This window comes from Pholcus phalangioides, unplaced genomic scaffold, assembly GCF_987345545.1.
Source record: "Pholcus phalangioides strain wild (caught in Gottingen) unplaced genomic scaffold, Ppha-v1.0 ptg000015l_1, whole genome shotgun sequence".
Taxonomy (NCBI): domain Eukaryota; kingdom Metazoa; phylum Arthropoda; class Arachnida; order Araneae; family Pholcidae; genus Pholcus; species Pholcus phalangioides.
The window spans coordinates 103,448,628-103,472,092 of NW_028301608.1; the positions used below are offsets into that span (position 1 = coordinate 103,448,628).

Here is a 23,465-nt window from a genome sequence, read left to right on the forward strand (position 1 = left end):
CTGTTTAGTAAGTATAAATGTCATTCGTCGAGTGTTCATCCGCTCTCTCGGCAGGAGGTGCCGCATTACGGAAACGTCAAGCTTTACATCTACAGCTGCCGTCTTAAGGAAACGGATCGCGAGCGGTTTCATGATAGACGTAGACCAACTCGGTGTGTAATGAATTAATCATTCTCAATCTGCGGTAAGTTCTACATCTAATCTATCTTGAGATAATTACTGGAGTCTGAACGATGTGCAAAATATTTATCTTAACTGATACATATTTTGTGATCGCTTTCGTGCATTGGCTTTTCTTTCTTGAAAGTTTTGAAGGATTCGGACGAATAATGCTCTATGTTACATTTTTGCAAAAAAAACCTGTTGTTTTTTACTAACTAATGTTCCATGTAGCTTCCGCTACAGGTTCCTTGAGTTAGTACCTGCAGAAACCCATACATTTTGTTGCTTTGCCATTTTAAGCAGCTGCAATCGTGATTTCTATGATTGGCACAACGGTCTATGTTGCCATTCCGTTTCAGTTACCTTCCCAGAACGAAAAACTATCTATGTTACTTTCAGGTGGAAAAAAAAATTATTTTTTCAGAGATAACTTTAATCACCGTAAAGTTTAAAAAACGACATGGACCGTTATTCGTCCGAACCCTGCAATTATGCACATCTGAATTCGATTTCCAATGCTACATTAATATTTATGGGTGAATTTATCACTGCTGAAATATCCCTTTCGTTTAAATCAGAGGTTCTTGACCTCTTTTAGACGTGACCCCCGACATCAACACACGATCAACTTCCCGACTGATAGACCTCGTTCGATTTTGAATTTAAAAATGCGCACACAAAATATTTCTCTTATGAATGAAATACATATTTAGCATTGGCATTAGCTGTCTATGGTTCACCCCCCCCCCCCGTAAAAACGTATATTTTTTTACGGATGTAAACAGGTGCTATCATCGTGTTTTTAACTGAAACAATAGCCTACACAGCACAGCAATTCATTTAATTAGAGTGTAGTTTTTAATTATCTAGAATTGTTGATTAAGGGTAAAATGTGCAGTTTTTGCCTTTATTTTAATGTTATTAACAAACTATCTTGCAATATCATATCATTATCATACAATCTTGCTTAGCAAAGTGGTTTTACCTTAAATTTTATTTTCGATTCCCCCCCACTCCCCCCCCCCCGATTTACGATTTCATAAATTTCTGAAAACACTCAACAGCTCTCATTAAATAATACCAACAAGGAATGAACTCCTTCTAGATGAAAAATATATATATATATTGTATGTATATAAAAATATATAGATGTATTTTGTACTGAGAGAGAGAGAAAAGAAACTAAAAGAGAGATATACTTTTTAAAGTACAAAAAAAAGAGAAAATAAATGCATATAATCAGGGCCTTCTTAAGAGCATCATGGGCCCCCGAGCCAAATGATTTTTCTTAGGCTCTACCAGGCAAATTCTCGAAAATCTCAACCAGATCACATTTTTGTGAGGCCCTTTTTTTCTTGAGGCCCCCGGACCGTGCCCGGATGGGCCCATGCCTGAAGACGGCACTTCATATAATGGGTTTTTTAACCATGTATTTGACGTGTAGATTCATATATATATATCCTTTACCATAGAGGGGGTTAGTATTGGTATTAGTGAGGCGAGGGGTGCAACAAATGATTTACGACTCATTTCTGAAAGTCCCTACCACCCAAGTTTGAGTCACCACCCATAGATTAAGAATCCTTGGCTTAAGTTAATTGTGTATCGGATTGGTATTTTTGATCACTACATTCATTTTAACAGACTTTGCCCATGATTTCGGAATGCTTTCTCGGGTCCCCCCTCCCCCACCAAGTCTCTGGACTTGAACTTAATCAATTACATTTGGACCAACTCGGTCGTCATCGTACACTCTATGGATCTTTCGCCAAGCACTCCCCAGCAACTATCGATTGGGATGTAGCCTGTTTCGGTCTAGATCAAGTGTAGCAAACTTCTCACTGTTCGGGGACCAACATAATGGTGAGCTGCAGACATCGCGGGCTGCACCAGGGGCAACACTACGGTGTATAAGCTGCACCAGTAATATAGCCCACAAAACTTGCAGGTTCATCTCCGCCACAAGAAATAAGTGAAATACTGTAATTCAGTCATTACAATTTTACCCTGGTCTCCATTTTTTCATAAGCTGACACGTAATCATTGTTTATCTGATTGTGTTCCCAGCCAGACGCAATGCATCGAAAAAAATCACTGTTTCCTTCTGTAAATTATTCCACCCAATTAGTTTAGTTTTTTGAGTTCATAGTTTGAATTTTACAGACAAAACATTTTTACACAATGATTTCTGCAGTTATTTTTCCCCTTAACCCTGTGTTGATTATTTTTGTTTCTTACTCCACGCTGGTCGAATAGACGCTCGAGAAATTGATTCACGCATCGGTAGACTTCGAGAGGATTTTTATTACTGGGGTGGAAAACGTGTCAAATGCAAGTCACGTAGATGATATTTACCATTCAGAATGGGTAATCGCATGATGGTACCAAGATAGATGGACAGCTTGGGATACATTTTTGTCTGTTTTCGGCTCAATCATCGTGTCCGGGTGTGGGACTTTCTTGCTCATAATATGAACCACGTCATCAAATATAACAAATTTTTGCTCTTTAAAATTATTAGATTCTGCTTAGCTTATTCGGCTTGCCAGTTTTAGTACCAAGCTTAGCACCAAATTTCGAGGTGCCAGTGTGAGCTGACATCCAATTCGAAAAAAGTTTCGTCATAGTGAGCAGAACACCAAATATGCATTCAGTTATACATGCAGAGGCCACTAATAGGGAACTTGACCATTGAGGTAAGGAACGAAATGGGGAAAAATTGTCCACAACAAACAAATTTGTGCAAATTTATGTATTCGGAAAGGCAGTGTAATGGGAGCATAGCAAATTACTATAGTGACTACGTCACTAGAAATAATTAATATAAATGATCTGTTTGTTAACTAGAAAGTCAGACGTTGACACCAATAATAGTTCAAATAATGATCAGAAAATATATTTAATAAACAGTATTTTTACCTCGTGGAGGGCAGCACAAAATTACCTACGCTGTTGGCCACCCCTGATCTAGATAAATGTAACAGACTTCTACAATCTTATTGTGGCCCTGTTTAGATCAACTGCTATTGCTACACGGAATATGTGTTTTGAGTGTATGTGTGGGCTCCTAACGTATTCGTATTGTCAGAATTGTGCTTGTTTCGGGTTCCTGGTGCTGCCATCTCACTTCCATATTTTGAAGTGACGATGATAAACGCTTGATCGCGCAGCGAGAAATATTGCAAGCTTGGTTCATGGTTACTTGAAGTATGAGAACCACTGCTCTACAATCATGGCCCCAACAAGGGTAGGGCTGAAGGCACCAGCCAGAAAATATTCCCATTTTTTTTGTTTCTTTACCCCTATAAATTCCATTTACCAGTATAAAGTCACTATAGAAGGGGGCCCCCATGAAAAATCTGTTCTAGGGGGCCCTCCAAATAGCAAAGCTCTGAGGTCATGTCTATAATATCTATATGCATGGCACCACACTTTTTTCCCGGGACAAGCATGTATACCCCACACACTGTGTAGGCTTGAATACGTCGTTAAAGGTAGAATTAAGCGCTGAGAATTGGACGCGTTTTTCCTTCAGCGTCCAAAGCACCGGTGGTAAATCTAGGCTTGATAACCCCGAGCCTGTTGATCCCCTGCCTTGGAAAGAATTTTGAGCTATTGCTTTAAGAAGTCAAAATGTAACTCAATATATCTCAGTATAAACACTTTTATACCCCTTTTGCGGCCCCTAAAATTTAGCGTCCTGGTGCGAATGCACCTTTCGCAACTGCCCTGCCTAAATCCCGCCCTGGGTCCAGACCAATCTCTGCCTGGACTGCACAACATCTGGTGAACAAATTTTGCCTCTATATATATATATATATATATAGCGTCCCTGCCCAATTCCCATTCTCAATCAAGTATAAAGCATATGTAACACCATTACAGAAGTTCTGAGGAATACTCTGCCACAACTTGTCAAGGGATGTTACATACCGATGATGTAACCGTAATATAAATGTGGCTAAAAACAGCTGTTTTTAGATATTGTATAAACCAGTGTTTCTCAAACTTCTTGCAAACAAGAACCAGTAAAAAGTCAGACAATTTTACGGACCACTCGTGTCCCGTATTACGGTACGTTCTTGTAATTTTCATTGTTCTGATTTTTCTTATACATTTGTCCCGTTTTTTCGGTGATTCTTTTTTGAATGTGTAATATTTGCTAAAGTCGTGAATGCACACGCAGTGTTTTCTTATTATTAATTATATTATGATAATTTCGGCAAAAATCATAAATATTTATCTCACATATTTTCCAGATTTAAGTTTTGTACGATTTTTTTTGGAATTTTAATTACTATTGGTGATTGCGCTTACTTCTGACAAGGTTTTTGATCGGCGATGTTCCGTGTTTTACGAATTTAAAATCTCAGTTTTCTTGGCGTATTTTTCGCAATGAAATATGGTCACCAGATCATTTGAATACTTTTCTCTTTTGCGAAATACATTTTTGTTCACTGCGATTTTTTTTAGCAGTCCTTTATTTCCACACCCTTCAGCAATTTTAGCAATACTTTGCAATATATAGTTTTAAATGTAATTTGCTATTTTTGGAAAAATTTAGTAATACCCCGAATTTAGGATCGCAGTTTCTTGCATTCTCCTCGATGATGTATGGTGGACCTACGTATGAAAATATAATTTTATTTGAATCCATATGAATACTACTAATATCAATTACAACGGGTGAATAATTTCATCAAGTCTTCCTACGGATCACTTATGCGATCGCCGCGGGCCATAGGTTGAGATACGCTGGTATAAACTAATAAGATTAATGCCACTGCGGAAATTTGTTAAATTTTTCTCGAAAGCGATCGTTGGCCATTCGATGAATTTAAAAACAAAACGAAAAAACCACGGGAATAGTTTTTATCAGTGCCAGCCTATAAGAGAGAATGTAATTTACATAATATCGTTCAAACAAAGGCTGGGTATCCGCCTAGAGCTGCGCTTCCTCAATAAGAAAAAAATAGCCTATAATTTATTTTTTATTTATTTATTTATTTATTTTCAAGGATGACTACCGGAAATTAAACATTGACTGTGATGTCAGTCTAAACAAAGGCTTTATTAGAGCCTTATTAACGTTATCAAACATTATTAAGAAGGAAGTCTGCGCTCATTCGCTTTTAGCCTCAATATAATCATGTCTCTACAGCTGATCCTTGGGAATTGAAGTGCCTCAAAACAAGATGATAGCTCTCCTTGGAATTATTGGCATGATTGCAATGTTCAAACAAGCTGAATAGCGCTTTCCGATTCTCGCAATACGAAAATATAATAATTAATACGTTAATTTACCTTTTATTGAATTTAAAAAGATTTCTAACTACCGTTATATATATATATGAATCATTCTTCAGAAACTAGGCCCTTCAAAATTAATTTTAACTCTTTAAGTAGATCGATGATAGAACCGCTCACAACCCCGGACTGATGCAAAACACCTTATTTCCGTTACCTCAAAAGAGGCAGAGTTGTGTCGGAAAAAGTTGGCAAAGATTTATAGTGGTGGCTCCCCCCTTGTCCCGTGCAGTTTTCCCCTTGAAGACTGCTATCAAGTCGATGTAGCGTTCAAGTCATTCGACTAAAATGGATAACTGAACCCAATGACTAGGGAGAAAAACTGCACGTGTGCCCAGTGGCACGTGAGGGCTGGATACCGCAGCCTGGGATTTCAAAAGAGGTATGAAAAAGACTTGTGGGGTAAGTAAGAGGAAGGAGAAGTTGGCATATTTTTTGAAGTGGAAGAGATTTGAGAATGGTCTAAATACACAATATATGCAAAATATATGTACATCGCTTCCACTGTGACGGGAAACGAAGAAACATAGCCTCCGGTCCACAATGTTGGGCAATTTTGTTTCCCTTTCCTTTTACGGAACATGCAGTATACACACACACACAGAGCCTCCACTGCGACGGGAATAATCAAATAGAGCCTCCGTTGACAGTGCTGGGCATTCACATTTGAATTACTCACATATATTATTTAAATTACATAAAAATTTCCCTTTTTTGTACTATTGGGAATGCACATAAACATTACTATGAAGGTAATATATATTGGAAACATATCACCACATGAGCTCACACAAATATTCAAGGTAACTCAGTAAATCAACTTTTTCAGTAAAAAAAGTGATGGGATTATTTCTAGCTTTGGGTGGTCAAGACGTCTCGTTTCCCAGAGATAGTCGTGCTTTTGACCAATAAATGCACTTTCCTGTGTGTGTGTGTGTGTGTGTGTGTGTGTGTGTGTGTGTGTGTGTGTGTGTGTGTGTGTGTGTGTGTGTGTGTGTGTGTGTGTGTGTGAGAGATATAAACAAATTCTCTACATTCCTACATATAATAGGAGTGATTTAGCACCTCGTGATTGGTGGTGGCTTGTAGAAAATAGTACTTGGCGAAATTTATATTTGGCCAAGTAAATGGTGGGGGTTTTTTTTCAGTTTCGCAATTTATGTACTTAATTAGAACAGAAACCCGAGATATCGGCTGCTTCTTTAACTTTCCTTTAAAAATTTTAATTCCTTTAACCTATAATCTTTTGCACCAATTACTGCGTGCTAATTCCTCTTGTACAACTAAGAATATATAAGCTTTGTGATATTACGCTTCCCCCGACGGCTGTTTGTTCCGGTTTCTGGATGGTTTTTCTTTTTTCTGCTGATCGAAGATCCAATAAAATAAAATAGTTTTCAAGAACAAAAATGGAGATGGTGGCGTATATTGTGGGTGAGAGAACCGGTTCGCTATCCCGTACAGATCATTTTTGCATGGAAGAGAAATAAACATATAGATATTTCTTGTAAGCTGTAACGCTCCTGCCACCTTTAGGATAAAAACAGAACTATCTGTGAAAATTCTTAAAATAAAGTGGTTGGTGGATTGGCGCTGCTTATATACGCCGAACCGATATTATATTTTTACAAAAGTTTATATTTTGGTGGCAACAGTATTGTTTTCAAATGTGTATAAATACTCGTGCTGTGATTAGAGCCTGATTAATAATTTAATAAGTCTTAATTAACTTAAGATAAGATATATATATATATATATATATCTTATCTTAAGTTAATTAAGACTTATTAAATTATTAATAAGGCTCCAGAATTAATATATAAATCCAGAATTAATGAAAGAAGAAATAATTTCAGCACCTATGTAAATTCAGAACTAATGAAAAAATAATTCCAGCGCGTTCAATCAGCTATGTTAATTCAGAATTTATAAAAATGATACTTCTATCACCCATGTAAATTCAGAATTATTAAAAGAAATAATGAAAAAAAAGAATTGTAAAAAAAGCAAATATATTTTTAAAGTTTAGTTCAGTGTTCTTCAATCTTGTTCTCATTGCAGATCTCTGAAATTATATATATATATATATATATATATATATATATATATATATATATATATATATATATATATATATATATATTATATATTTATATATGATTGCACAACTGATAGAAATAAATTCAGAATTTTTAAAACTTCAGGAAAACAAATTAAGAATTTTTAGAAGAAGTAATTTCATAGTTTATGAAAATTAAATTAATGAAAAAATAATTTCGGAATTATTGGCACGAGTTGTGGAATAATGAAAAAACCATTATAGAATTTTCGGGAAATTTCATAATTAATAAAAAAAATCAGAATCGGTTAAAGAAATTATTTCAAAATAAATGAAAATTCAAATTTAATGAAAGAAATAATTTCAAAAAAAATGAAAATTCAAATTTAATGAAAGAAATAATTTCAAAATAAATAAAAATTCAAATTTAATGAAAGAAATAATTTAAAAAAAAATGAAAATTCAAATTTAATGAAAGAAATGATGTCAAAAAAATAAAACTGCTTAAAATAACTTGAGGAACCCTGTTTAATAACGGAAAAAACCACGGTGGCTTGGTGGCCCATGGGGTTCATGAAAAGTTTTAATTTGGACAGCAATGTTTGAAATGTTTAAGACGTCTAATCTAAAATCAGTTAAACCATCGATTATGATTTCTGTGCTGTTGGTGCGAATATGACCGTGCACATTTGCGGCGACGAAGACGTACGGGAGGGTATAATAGAGACTAGCGGCGAAAACAATCTTATTGTTTTGATATACACCGCCACATACTCGAGAAGCGAGGCACCTCAACGAAGTGCGTGACTTGAACAAACCCGTTTGTTTTCACCTCGATCTGCTGATTTTCACTATCTGCTGATTGGTCCGTTTCTCCCTTTATCTTTCTTTCCCTCTTCTACAGAGGCATCGTCATCATCACATCCTTACATTTCAGAACCCCTTGCTGTCATTTTTTCTATCCTCCTTCTCTTTTACTATCTGTGGACATCTCTCTTTACAACCTATGCATTTTTTCTTCCTAATCACAATTCTTGTAACTTGTACTTCTTCGCTCCACTATGAGCTTAGCCTAAAGGTTCGACCGCACTGATTTCTCCCTCATAAGATGGCTGACAGTCCGGGATGTGATTCCCGTTTTCCTCTTAACTTATATATATATTTACTATAGGGAAAAATCTCTTGAAAATCCTCATCCCGTGAGTGGCCCGCCAACGATCCCAACGTATGAAGCCAGCTACAGACAGACATGACCACTGACAGCAACCAGGGGATCATGGCCCCCCACAAGGGGTGGGCTGACAAGACTCCAGCCCTAGGGCCCGGGATGATTTTTATCATTTTTTTAATTTTTCACGCTATAAATTCATCATAAAGGGGCCCGTGAAAGTCTCATCAGGGGCCCGTAAAAAATAGCAGCCTAGGGGCCCTGTTTTAGCATGTGGGGACAATGCAGGGGATGGTTTGTACTCTATTCCATAGGGATGGACGGAGGCCAGTTACAGGATGTGAGTACGAGTGCTGTCCCGGGCCGCTAAATTTTTGGAGACGTGAAAAAATAGATCAAAATACTATTTTTTCTCTTAACACAGGCATGGCTGCCTAACAAAGCTTTTATGTGGAATTCCATGCATATATGTACGGACACTTGCATGACATTGCCGATAATAACAAATGGGAAGCGTTTGAATGTTTTTGATTTTTGTTGCATGTCGGGCATGTGGTCCCGAAAATTCCATCCACGGCTAAAATCTTACTAGCCCTGCTTGATGTGTATTGTCTAGCAATACTGGCAAATTCAATTGGAATAACGATGGGGAAGAATTTCCTCAAAAAAATTAGTATCAAATTTAGTGATTCATTAAGGATATTTTTTTACTGGGTTTCAAAAGTCAGAGGAAGTTAGCTCAACGTGCGTTACGTGGACACGATTTTTTCTAAAGTCATCACACTGTATATACAGGATGCAGTAAAACATCACAATCCTTTTCTTTCATCTTAACTCATGAAATGGCGAAAAAAAGAAGAGAAATGTCGGTCAATGATTATGGGTTGGTCCACTGCCGACGAATTATATAAAAATGTTAGGGTAAAGTGGAAAAAAAGACAGAGGCTACTCTTGAAAGGAATCACGCGAATAACCATAATAATGATGGCAATCTTCAAGCATCGCTGCTTATAGCATAAGGTTATTCACCATTTTAAAAAAGAAAAATACAGAATAAAAAAATTTATTTAGGGGGGTGTTTGGCTATGTTGGCGCCCTTTTTTTTAAGATGATGGATTTATTCACTAAATTACACCTGTTTTTAATTGTTCTACTTAAAATTTCAACATCATTCATGTTATTCTTTTTTGGCTTTATTTTTCTTTGTATTTCTTGTCTTGAATTTTAATTTTTTTTCTATTTTTTTAATTTTTTAACTTTTAATTTCAATTTATTTTTTATTTAACTTTTAATTTCAATTTATTTTTTATTTAACTTTTAATTTCAATTTATTTTTTATTTAACTTTTAATTTCAATTTATTTTTTATTTAACTTTTAATTTCAATTTATTTTTTATTTAACTTTTAATTTCAATTTATTTTTTATTTAACTTTTAATTTTAATTTATTTTTCAACTTATAATTCTAATTTTACTTATTATATAGTTTATTTTACTTTTTTTTTTTATTGGTTTTTTTTTTTTCCTTTTCTAATCTTTTATTTTTGGTAATTTTCATTTGAATTTCAAGATTATTTTAAATTCATCGCATTTTCTATTATATTTCATAATTTTATCTACTTTTTGTATAATCTCGAAAATATCCCTCCGGATATCATAACTAAATATTTAAAAGTAATTTTTTAGCCAAATTTTTCGAATTTTTTTCATTTTATATAATTTAAAGTTATTATTGTAATCTCGAGTTAAAATTTCGATTATTCTAGTGCTATTTAGCTTAAACAAATCTGCTTAGTTACGTTGAAAAATTAGGTAGTGAAATATTTCATACATAATGAAATGCCCCTTGGGAATATGTGTGAAAAATGTTTTTGAATCCCATTTCTAGCTCTTCAAGTATTAAAACAAATTTTCAAATAAAATGAATTTTTTCCACGTATTTTCATTTCTCTTTTTTACTTGAAATCTGCTCTTTTTCCACGTATTTTTACCATTACGAAAGTTTTCCTAACATAACAGAGAAAGATCATCAAATACTATTTCCGAGATATCTCAATTTTTTTTTTTTTTCATGTACAGCCAAAACTCATTTCAAAACAATCTCTGCTGATATAAAATTTCGAAGAAAACCATCAAGGGAATATTATTCAGATTTCAATCGGAAAAAATTCCAACACAGACCATCCGTGAATATTTAGAAAAAGGACAAATATTTTGTTCACAATATAACAATACCGAATCACAATAGAACCATGCGATAACGCATTCATATATTTAACCGAGTAAAAAAATTCACTTTTTTATATGAAATTTCTATTATGTTTGTATCGTGACACGAACTGAAGGGAAAATGACCCTCAAAATAATGTAAAAGGACAGATACAATCAAAGCATTCAGAGGCCCCCAGCAAGGAATTCTAAAAATTTCTACGACGCGCGTTCTTATTTTCACTCGTAAAAAAATATAGTTCTTATTTTTCACCAAAAATAAAAATGATGGAAACACTTGGCGTCAATTGTTGAGCTTCTTATTTGCTTCCTTCGCGAAAAAGGAAAGAAAACAGAGGGAAAAAAAGAGGAAATAGAAAACAACAGAGTAAGTAGTTAGTATAGTAACCCTACGAGAGTCTCCAACACACGCACGTCACATTCAAGCACATGTTTTCATGATGGAACCAAGATACTACTACGCTCGTGGGAAAAAGTAAAAGCCGCATTTTCGGAAATATTTTTTAAGAGAGTGAAAAATTTAAAAAAAAAGTGTGAATAAATTGTTTACTAATTGCATATTGTGGATAAATAAACAATATGGGGAAACTTTACAGTAAGTGCTGGAAACCACCCATGAAAGGTAATTAATACATGACTTATTTTTGTTTCTTACAGTATTTTCGATTGATTATGATAATTATCAAATTAATTAGCCTTTTTACTATTGTTCATAAAAATGTTTTTCATTATTTATAAAGCGTTTTTGAAATTTAATATTTATAAAATGTTTAAATCGTTGAATTTTTTAAAATGATTGGTTTTTGTTTTTCTTAACCATAGAAAACGGATTTCACAATATTAATCTCATATTTATAGTTAAGTTCTGATATATTATCACCTCAATTCCTGTATGATGTATTTGATAATTTCTAATCACCTTAACAAATGATGTTTACCAAATATGTGTTTTTTATAAATGGCATATTTTTCGGTTTCAAATTAAACAGCACGACAATTATTATTAGATAACTGACATAAATATCATGTCAGATATATTGTCATATAATAAACATTCCCGTTACTGGCCTGAGGAAATTGCCTATTATGGGGTAAATAAATAATATGGGTAAACTTCACAGTACATGCTGGGAACCACCAACGAAAGTTAATTAATCTGACTTATTTTAGCTTCGTGCAACATTTTTGATTAATTATAACATTAAATAATGTTAATTAATTTATTTGACTGTTTTTCTACTTTATTATTTTTATTTTTATTTTAAATCAATGAATTTTTGAAAATTAATATTTTTTCTTCGCCGTGAAAAACGAGTTAAAATTAATAGAAATTAATATTAACTCCCAATATTAATAGAAATTTCTCTTATAAAGCTCTGGAATATTATCATTGTCATTCTTGTGTGACGTGTCTGATAATTTTTAACTACCTTAATAAATCATGTTGACGCGATGTAACGTTAGTAGCAATATATTATATTAGTATATTATACTATTAGAGTATATTGTAATATTAGTGAAATATAATATTATTATTATATTAGTATAGTAACCCTACGAGAGTCTCCAATACACGCACGTCACATCGTCACATTCAAGCACATGTTTTCATGATAGAACCAAGATACTACTACGCTCGTGGGGAAAAATAAGCCGCATTTTTTTTTTCGGAACAATTTAATGAGAGTGTCAAAACTTTTTATTTGAAAAAATGTGAATTAATTGTTCACTAATTGCATGCTGTGGGGAAATAAGCACACGATACGGATAAACTAAACAGTAAATGCTGGAAGCAGTCCATGAAAGGTAATTAATTATGATAACAAGCAATTATTCGGAATTTTTCTATTTTAATGTTCAAAAAAAAAATTCAATTTCACAAACCTATGAACTTTCAGAAAAGACTAATTTATTTATTTATTTTTCTTAACCATTTAACCGTGAAAATGGAATTTCCCAATATTGACCAGATATTTTGAATCATGTTCAATATTTTGCGATTGAAACTTTTGTATGATGTCTTCCATTATTTTTAATTACCTTGTAAATATTATTTATCGATAATCGTTATTAATTAGTAGTTTAATCCTTTATGGTTCACCCTCATAATAAAGTATTGAGAAAAAAACTTTCTTGCAAAAACGGATCTAAATGGTACTGTTAGAATATTAATAATTGAAGCAAACAACACACATCAGCACAGCAATTTAATTATAAGTTTATTATTTTAATTATCTAAAATTGTTAATTATTGGTAAAATATACGGTTTGCCTTAATTTCAGTGTTATCTATAAACAGGTAAAATGTTGCGTAACAAAGTTAAATAGTTTTTACCTTGAATTGTATATTCAAATATACACGGGGCCATAGAAGGTTAACTTTTTCGTTTGAAACTAAACAACGCAGCAATTATTATTAAATAACTAATAATGCAATATGTTTAAATTTACGTGTCAACATCACACATTTATTATAACCCTTTAAGCCCGAACGATCGTGCGGGTAAAATACTTAACAAACATTCATGTTTTAAAAAATTTCCCCGTCTTAAAGAGTTAATTATACATCATTACCATTTCGTTGAATAATATATATATATATATAATCAAAATAATTTCTGAAATAATTGCTGAAATTTATTTTTTATTTTTTATCCCAAAATTTTAAAATTTACAATTTTGAAGGCAAAAATATTTTCTCCTTCCCCCCCCCCCCCCCGCTGAAATTTTTTTTAAATACTGTGCTTTCGATAACGAAGTATTATTTTGAAGTATCTATATCGTTACTTCCATCTGATGACCGAAGTCCAGTCACTTTGCGAAGTAGCCGACTATTTCCTGTCCAGTTCGCAGTACCCGAATTTCGGACTTCGGCTGTTCATGAATGAAATTGTAGCAACGTCGTTAATATAAACTGATGAATGAGGTAATATAAATTATAAGACATGGTTTTTGAAATGATGATATCCAATAGAGTTAGTTTCAAAATACATCGATTTTTGAACAATTTCTAGAAATCTGATGTTCATTTAAACTTTCGAGAAAAAGAAACTTCCGAAATTTTGGTTTTATTGAAATGAGCAATTTTTTAAATTATTCAAAATATAAATGATTCTATGTATTTATAACTACATGAATTATACAGTAGAACATCCCATAGTAGACACTATTCCTTAACGGACACTTGTTTGAATTACGTCCACGAGCTAATTAGTGTATTTTCCTTACTGTTAATGGGCCCCTCCCCATTAACAAACAAAATGTGTTGTTCCAAGGGTGTTCGTTATAGAGAGGTTCTACTGTATATAGAAAAATTCCTTTTAAAATACTTGAATTAATAACCATCTCCATTAAAATCTAGGGTGAAAGAAATTAGCATTTAAAAAAATTGTGTTATGACGAATACAACTATAAATGAGAAAACCGCTTGATTTCAAAAGGTGACTTCTGTAGTCTTTAAGCACTGTAGAAGTTCTCTTCTAAAATCAAGCTGTTCAAATCTCCATCTCAAAAATATGCAATTTTTCTTACCCCCCCCCCCCCCTCCGAGAAAAGTATTTTAAATCACTGCAGAATCGCTGTAGCACACTGTATTCCTCATCAAATGTTATTTATAAGCATTATTTAGCAATTTTTCGAATGATTGCCAATTTTTGGCAAGAATTAGCGATGGCCTGTACCAAATTATCAATCCTATTTCCAACATTTTTATCGACCGGAAATATGGTCACCCTCATTATAATGCAATAACAATTGCATGCACAGTATTAGAAGATTGCGTCCCATTATATTTTTTGTCAAAAAAATTCCGTTGAAAATGTCAACCTCGGTTGTAACGATACCTCAATTGTAAGTAAATCACAAAATTTCTCGGAATCTTTGATGTCGTAATAACCGAGTTTCACGGTAGTAATGAGCAATGAAAGGGGTGTATTTAGCTATATTTAATTATTAAAGAAAAAGGAGGTGTCTTTAAGGTAGCGCTTAGGTGACATTTTTGACACATTCATGATATATAACTTTGTAGATTTATTTCCCTTCGGTAGATTTATTTATACCGCAGAAATTTACCAAAGCCACTGATCAAGACTGACCACTATTAATTACACAAGTTCCAAAACCGCCTCGGGTGGAACAGCATTTTTCCTCAGCTGATATCGCAATCGATCGAATTCACTTTTTTTTGTTGCACTCTTCTCTTCCCGTCTCTCAATCGATACATAATCAATACCCCATATTCTGAGAAAAATAAATCCCTTATTGCTCCTTCAAGACTGATTATCGTTATAAAAACCATGTCTGAGATTATATGGACGCTCAGATTCCGAGTACATGTTAATTCCTGTCCTGTTTGTTGTGAGGAAATCAGTAGAAATGCGCACGAATTTTTTCGATGTAATGGTTATCATGATAAGCACTCTTTTTCTTCACGCACAGATTAAAAAGTGCAGGAAATTGACTTCCGCTCCGGAAACTAATACGGAAGAATCCACTTCTCATCCTGTTTTGGTATATGTTTTTTTCGAGGGTGGGCTTCCTGTCAAATATTTGATTTTGATAAGTTAATGTAGGGCGGGGCTCGGTGAATTTCCCTATGATGATTCGAATGAATTTTGTGGTGTCGTTTTATTGCTTTTTACCCCAGATTCCATTTCGAGAACTCATTTATTTTGTGGTCTTAGCACAATGCTGACATTTTAATTAATCCTGAAGGTGCTCAATCGGATTTAAATCAGGATTCTGAGCACCCGAGTATAACTCCGAACACCGTTTTCAAATACAAATGCAAAGGTCATAACAGGCAAAATTTCCAGGAGGTTGCAGGAAACAAAGATTTCCAATAAAAAATATTGATGTCTATCTAAAATATAGCAACCCAGAGAGAAAAAGGAGATTATGACGAAAAAAAAAAATAGAAATTATATGGTATGTAAAAAAAAGAAGAAATTATCACGAAAAACTAATAATTATGAAAAATTAAAATACTCCTCCCATAGAAACACTGTATAGGTGTCTAGTATAGTAGTATAGTCTATGCATAGTAGTTTCTCGATTTACCCCATTATATTTGTCGTATTTATTTGTGAATGTGTCTATCGTGGTGGAATTCACCACAACCGGGGGTAATCTATTCCATTTATTCACAACCCCGAAAGAGAAAAAATTCTTGCGGCATCGCAATCTGGAGTTGTTCTTTTCTAAGCGATACTGATGTCCCCTTGTCGAAGCAGTTGATTGACGGTGTATTAATAACTTATTGTTCACCTCGTTGAAATTTTTGAACACTGCGATCATATCCCCCACACCTGGAAGGTTTTCAACAGCTGGCTGATGCGAAGATATATTTAGGAAAGCGAGAATTAAAAAAAAAAGGAATCGTATTCCACGTCCTTCCACTTTCCGGGTGAACACTCTAGTGGAAGGGGAGTACGTGGGTTCGATTCCCCGCATGGGCAGTTGAATTTTCCCTCTATCTCAAATATATCTTCGCATCAGACAGCTGTTAAAAATCTTCGTATAGATAGCGGAGAGTGATACCCTCTCGGACCTGCGTTTCTCCAATATAAACATATTCAAAAGTAAGTTTGCCTTCATTATTCCCTCTTGAAAAACATAGTACCAAATCTCATTCTGAAGAGAATGAGTTGGTTCTGCTGCTCGATACAGGTATTTTTTGTTAACGTTTTAGCGTCTGTGTTGGCGATTTTTTTTGTATACAAGGGCAAAGGGGGACCCAAACAAAAGCATCATCGGCCGAGCTCGACGTATTTCAACTACAAACTGTTTCTCGTGCAAGCATACGTACTTATAACCTGCGCTATCGAAAGGGACATTGTACATGCGTGCTTGTCAAGCTTGCGGGTACGTATGTAGCCGCTTGAAATATATCTCTAGCAGAACCATACTACAATAAAGTTCACAATTAAAAAAAAAAAAAAAAAAACATTTCTATTCTCACACATTGCGTCATTAAAAAGTATATTGAATTAACAAGAACGGCTTTGCTGTTAGAACTCTTTTACAAACTGATTTCTGCACCAAAAAAATAGTTTTTTTGTTGGTGTTTTTTGTGGCCATTCAGGTATTACGTCGGCATCCATGGGGGAGGGGGGGGGGTGCAATTTGCTGACTTTTGATGACATAGCGAGGGGAGGGGTTTGAGGGGTTTTGAATGATGATTGTGTTAGCAACAGGGTATGAAAATACGAAATTGGGAAATTATCTATGATTTTCGAAAGTACAGAATGTTTGTAAATTGGAAGGCCTGGTACTTGCAATCAAGTAGAGGGACCACAGAACATCAATTGTCAGGGTGGCCACATGATGCTGTTGTTGAGTTTTATGGGCATGGGTTATAGCAAGATCTTAGCTAGACGGGGACAATGAAGATAAGATGTCGTGGATGGTAATCTGGAGTCGACGGCAAATTCTATGCGACGGGGGTTTAAGTTTTCCTTTGGGCATCTACACTGTTGGAATCAAGGTTTGGATGGTTAATTTTCCAGAGAAATTTTAAGTTACTGGTTTTCAAAAGGCATTTTAAATTAACAGAGAACAACATATAAAGGTATTTTTTTTCTTAATACCTCTATATGTTAGTTTATTTATATGTTTCAATTTTTTTGTCTTGGAAGGCAAAGGCAAACTATACCCCCTGCGTACACCTCTTCTAGATACTACAGACCAGTACTAGTCTAAGAGAGTTTGGCCTAGCTTACTTAATCTTGCTGACAGGGTAACGGGGGGGGGGGGGATTGGTGCTTTGCTTACTTTTGCTTACAAAGAGGAAAAGGGGGATATGATAAAAAATACCAAAATTCTACTGACGCAATACTTGAACGATCCGTTTGGTATTCAAAGGTATTTCAAGAAGTTCTCTCGGGCTCTTTATTGAGACTTTCCTAAAAATCTCAATCGTTTTCTGATGCGCAGTTATAGGTTTACACAATTCTGAAATCAGTCCTTGCTATTAATTCAATCGATAAAAATCTAACAAACTAAAAAGCATAATACTCTTTATGGATCTCCATACTAGAAACAAACCACTGCCACACTTAATATAAATTTCGGAATCAATATTTCAATGATAATAATACTGGTAAAAACAACATGGTTATTCAAGAGCCATTATTATAATAAATGTTCTTTTACCTTCCTGTTATCTATGCAAATATTAATAGTTCCTTGCTTATTATGGTATTCTGTAACAAGCTCTTGACCTTGAGCAGAATGCAATTCCTTCTCTTAAAAGTCAAGAAAAGGAATAAAGATGTTTGAAATAAGACGGAAAAGCGCCCATTTTTCTTTTTATATCAAAAATATATCTTTTTTTTTATATTTTTCTAGTCTCTTGAATGCCGAGGACGTATTTTGCTGAACGTCCTTGTAATTAATGTTGTAAAGACACAAAAATGTCTGTCGTTTTATAACGTCTGTGGGAAACGTTTCCTTCCACTTAAGACTGCTTTGTATTCCGCGCTCATTACAAGTCACTGAAAATATCTCGTAAGAAATCAGTCTTCATCTTGTTTTTCGTTATTGCCTTTCTTTGCCTGTGCTTAGATGTCGCAAATCTTGAAGGATTTGTGACTGATGTCAGTGTCTTGAAGCGCTTTAAGCATTGCGACTGTTCGTGAAAATAGAAATAAATAAATAATTCTCGTATTTCAAAGAATTAGAGCACGTTAATCGTGGAATTGGTCATTTATACCAAGGTTGTTCAACCTCGAAGAGAGTGCGGGCCGCTTCGTTGATTTGAAAACGTTTCGCGGGTCTCTTGATCTAAAACAGTGGGGCAAATCACTTGAGTGATCTGTGAATATGTCACGGTTTACTCAAGTTTTCTGTTAATATGGCGCGGGTCACTTCAGTGATCGATAAATATGGCGCGATCACTCAAATAATCTGAAAATTAGCCAATGGTGATCTTTAAATGTGCCACGGCGCGCTTAAGTGTTCTGGAACTGCGTCGCGGTGATCTATAAATATGCCGCGGGCCACTTGTGTGATCTGGAACTGCACCGAGGGTCACTTATGCGATATGGAACTGTATCGAGAGTTACTGGAGTGATTTGAAAATGTGTGGTTAATTTTTACAAAATTATGTTTGCGTTCTCGGGCTATGATTCATTACCTATGACTGATGACTCCTAGGGCCACATTTGGCCCGTGTGCCATGGATGAAGTGTGTATGATTTTATACATTTTGATGCAAGGTTTGCCCACCCTTCCAAATGTGTAGAAGGCTTGCGTATCTCTAGAAATGCGCAGGAGAAAAATTCACTTACCCCTAAACATGCGCACCATCGATTTGCGTAGTTGGTTGCTCTACCCTTTAATGTGTAATGGGCTTCCATGTTCCTGCAAATGCATAGGATACTTGCATACTCTTAGAAATTCGTAAAATGGGTACATACCACTAGGAATACAAAGTGTCCTCACCACCATAAATTCGTAAAAATATTGTGTGCCACTAGCAATGAATACAAAAAATTTGTACCACATTTGAAATGTGCAAAAAAAATTGTTTGCAGTTATAAACTAGGAAGACAAATTCGGTCCACTAGAAATATAGTAGAACGAGTGCGTATCCTTTGAAATGCGTAGGAGGCTCGCTCACCCCCTAGAAATACCTTAAGAGAAATTTGTACCATATATACAAATATATACGTTATACAAATACGTAAGAAGCGTGCGTACCAGTAGAAAGCGCAAAAAGAATAAAAAAGCACTAGAAATGCATGAAAGAGACATACGTACCCATAAAAATACGGATGATCACCCCTAGAAATACTTAAGAGGAGTTCGTACCGCTGGGGAAGTGTAAAAAGAATGAAAACGTATTAGAAATGCATGAAAGCAGTGAGTATATTCTTGAAAATTTGGGAGGCTTGATCAGCAATAAAATTTCGTAAGAGGATTTCTAGAAATGCGGAAGAGGAGTTCGTACTGCTAAAAATACGCACAAAGATTGCATGTACCACTATAAATGCGCAATAGGAGTGCGTACCATTAGATCTGCAGAACTGGAGAAACTGGGAACTCGTGGTTTCTCCATTTCTCTAGTACCACTAGGACTGCGTAAAAGCGGGGGTTTTCTTAAGAAGTGTGTAAAAAAGCTTCCGTTCCCTTATAAATAAGTGGGTGATACAAATGCATAGGAAGCCAGCGTATGCATGCCGATATATGTACCTTCATACATGGTGTCCTGTAAGTTCTAGCGGCATCTCATCAATCGTCCTCGTAGAGGTATGATTCCAATTTGGAAAAATTCTCAACACGCTTTCAAAAATTACCCTGTACCAGTTTTGAGAGTGGAAAATACAGTGTGCAAGGAAGTAAAAAAATTTCTATACTGTCCCCCTGTTCTCTAACTTCCAATTAGGAAGTTGTTGTTCTGTCTCTCCTGAGATGACAATAAAAAAATTCCATGTTTCTAAGTGCAATATTCACAGGGAAATTAGAATTCATGAATTGTACTATTATTCGTCCTTCTAATATCTTTCGAACAACGGTGGAAAGTGGTAAAAAAAAAACAGCGTAAAATGCGGAAAAATCGTTTTGTCGCATTTAACGCTCTCTCCCAAATTTCCTCCGTTTTTTTTTAATTCGAATATCTCTGTCAACATTACACTCAGAAACATGTTGTTTTTTTTGTTTTTGTTGGCATCAAGAGAGACAGGGCAACAACTTTCTAATTGGAAGTTGGAGTGCAAGAGGATCGTATAGAAATTTAGATTTTTTATTTTGTTTTTTGTTTATATTCAGGTTAATTTTTGAACACCTGTTGAGTATCTTGCAAATTGGGATCATACCTCTACGACAGGACATTTAATAAGATAAAGGTCGTGCTAGTGATTATAGGACACCCTGTATATGCTTATATAGCGTAAAAATGCATAAAAGCATATTACCATGTCATATTTTGTAGATATATAACCAGCAATGGTAGGAAAAAAAGAATAAAATAATATTCGTTTTTTCCTACCATTGCTGGTTATTTTCACGTACCCCTGAATGGTCCACCAAGAGGCCACAGAAGTAATTTTACCAGGTTGGAAACGAACAGGGCCGTCTTAAGAGCATCATGGGCCAAGTGGTTTTTCTAAGGCCCTACCTGGTAAATTCTAGAAAATTTCAATCAAATCTCATTTTTGTGAGGCCCCTCTTCTCTTGAGGCCCCGCGGTGCAGCTCCTGGTGAAAATAGACATTCCTACAGAAACATGATGGCTACAGAGAGGAACATCTAACGTAAATTGGATGAGAGTTATGAATATTATACGCAATCATTGCAATCAACTTTTAGTGTCAGATGGTGAATTTGAGTCTACATAGTTGTCTATCAACAGGGAACTGGCATCATATTAAATGCCTGTTTCAATGGTTTGGCTCAACGCTGTATTCACAAAAATGTACGCCACATTCATACGAAAATACGAAAAATATGGTAAAATTTGCAAAGTTGATTCAAATCAATTTTTACACCAAAAATGAATCTTCATTTATACTCATAGAACGTTCTCAATGAATTGTGCTCTGACTCAGCTGTGTAGGTCTGCGTTTGTTTCCTAGATGTCGCTTGGATTTCCCAATCCATCAGCTAATATGGAGGTCCTAGTCTAATTAGTCCAATCCAACTCCGTAAAATGACCAGTTACCAGTTACAAAAAAATCGACATCAGCCCAGGCCTGTCAAAGGATGACTTACTTCCTGCTACCCCCGAGGGGGTGGGTTGAAGCGTAAAAAGGCTTCCATCACACTCCGGAACCTCAGACACCTGCGTGGGCAACGCCCCTCCAAGCATCTGATTCCCCAGACTATTCCATCAGGGTAACCCAGTGGGTCTCTGCTCACCTCTCGGCTGCATCACGGTCTCCCAGGACTGTTTACCGTAAAATGACCATATTACGATAATGTACGAGTAAATCGATTTTTCTGTGTACATTGATTACCTCACATAATCATACCCACACTGTGATTCAAAACACCAATGACCTCTATTATCACTTTCCTCAAGGTGAACACGAACTATTATTGTAATCGGTGGAAAAATTCGGTATTCACGATTCCCAACGCATGCACGATCAGCAGGTGTATTTTCACGGTCACTGTAAGTATGGGAGAACTTTGGTTTTTTGGTAGAAATACACTAGAACCCCGCTAACTCGAACATCTACAAAAAAAAATGGAAAAAAATGGGAGAAAGAGCCAAACGGACCTCCATGCGCAACTCGGTCTAGAACAAGGGTGTTCAATCATTAGAAGAGTGCGGGCCACTTTATTGATTTTAAAATGTTCCGCGGGTCACTTAATTAAGTGATCTGTAACTGCACTTCAGGTCACTTAAGTGATCTGTAAATATGCCACTGGTGACTCAAGTGTTGTGGAAATGTGCCGCTGTGATTTGTAAATATGTCGTGAGTCACTTAATTGATCAGGAACTGCACTGCGGGTCGTCCAAATGATCTGAAAATGTGCTGTAAGTTATTCAAGTGATCTGATAAAATATGCTGTACGTTATTCAAGTGATCTCATTTGCTGTGGTTTAATCAAGTGTAAATATGCCGCGTTTCACTCATGTGCTCTGAGAATGTGGCGCAGGCCACTCAAGTGATGTGGAATTGCACCCCGTGAGTCAGAAAAATTATTTGCAAACGTGCCACGAAGTACTTAAGTTACGTGGGAATAATTCACATGCCACTCAAGATGTAGAACTGTAGCGCGGGTCACTTGGGTTTAGAAATGTGCCACTCATGTTACTTTTACAAAATTAGATTTGAGGTCACGGGCCACATCAAATGACCCCGAGGGATACATTTAGCCCGCGGACATGAGTAATCTAGGAGATAAAGGCACTGAAAGCTTGTTACAATGGATGGTAATATTAAAATGCTATCATGGGCTCTCCCCCTCATAAACAAAACGGCATCGAACGCCATGTTTCTATGCCCATCAGTTAAAATCTTCGTTAAACGAAGTTATCTTAATGGGGGGATCCGACACGGCCTGGGTGTGAATCAGTATACCTGAAATCACTGAAAATTTCTACTCGAAATGCACGTAAATAACGATATATCGCTGAAAAAAAGGGCATGTTGAAGTTATGGCCTATATGGGCATGGCCCCTCACAAAGATGGAGCAGACAGGCTCGTACTTCATACTTCAAGGGTCCAAAGCGATTCTTTTTTTTTTTTCTACGTGGAAATTCACTGTAGAGGGGACACTGGCCAGGGGAACCGGCAAAGATCAAGCTTTGCGGCCCATCTACAGGGTGTGGGTGCCATGGATCCGGATCCAAAGCATCAGAAGGGAATCCTCCACTAGCAAAAATATTATTTTCATTTTATAAAATGAAACAGGGTAACTGAACTTATTTAAGAACGAAAATATTTAAATATCATGGGGAATTACAGGATGCGTCCCAGGAAGGTTTCTGGTGTTCTAGTAGGGAAGGGGGGGGGCGGTAGAAAACTACCCCCCCCCCCCCTGGTACAAATGTATTTTACAACGTGAATTGAAGTATGTCACACATTGTAAA

The 23,465-nt window shown here is 35.5% G+C and overlaps 1 protein-coding gene across 2 annotated transcripts in view; it reads left to right on the forward strand.

Annotated features, from left to right (window-relative positions):
- Positions 1-45: 45 nt before the first annotated feature.
- Positions 46-23,465, forward strand: part of LOC149077233 (breast cancer anti-estrogen resistance protein 3 homolog) — an 81,858-nt gene continuing 58,438 nt past the window's right edge. Inside the window, exon 1 of one of the 2 annotated variants that reach the window (XM_089244970.1) lies at positions 46-184. Coding sequence is in view for 1 of the 2 variants with exons in the window: in XM_089244969.1 (XP_089101095.1) it covers positions 11,504-11,546 (43 nt within the window). In the remaining variant the exon portion in view is untranslated. Of the gene's footprint in view, positions 185-11,342; positions 11,547-23,465 lie in introns of those variants that run through there. The other variant, XM_089244969.1, reaches the window with a different exon arrangement.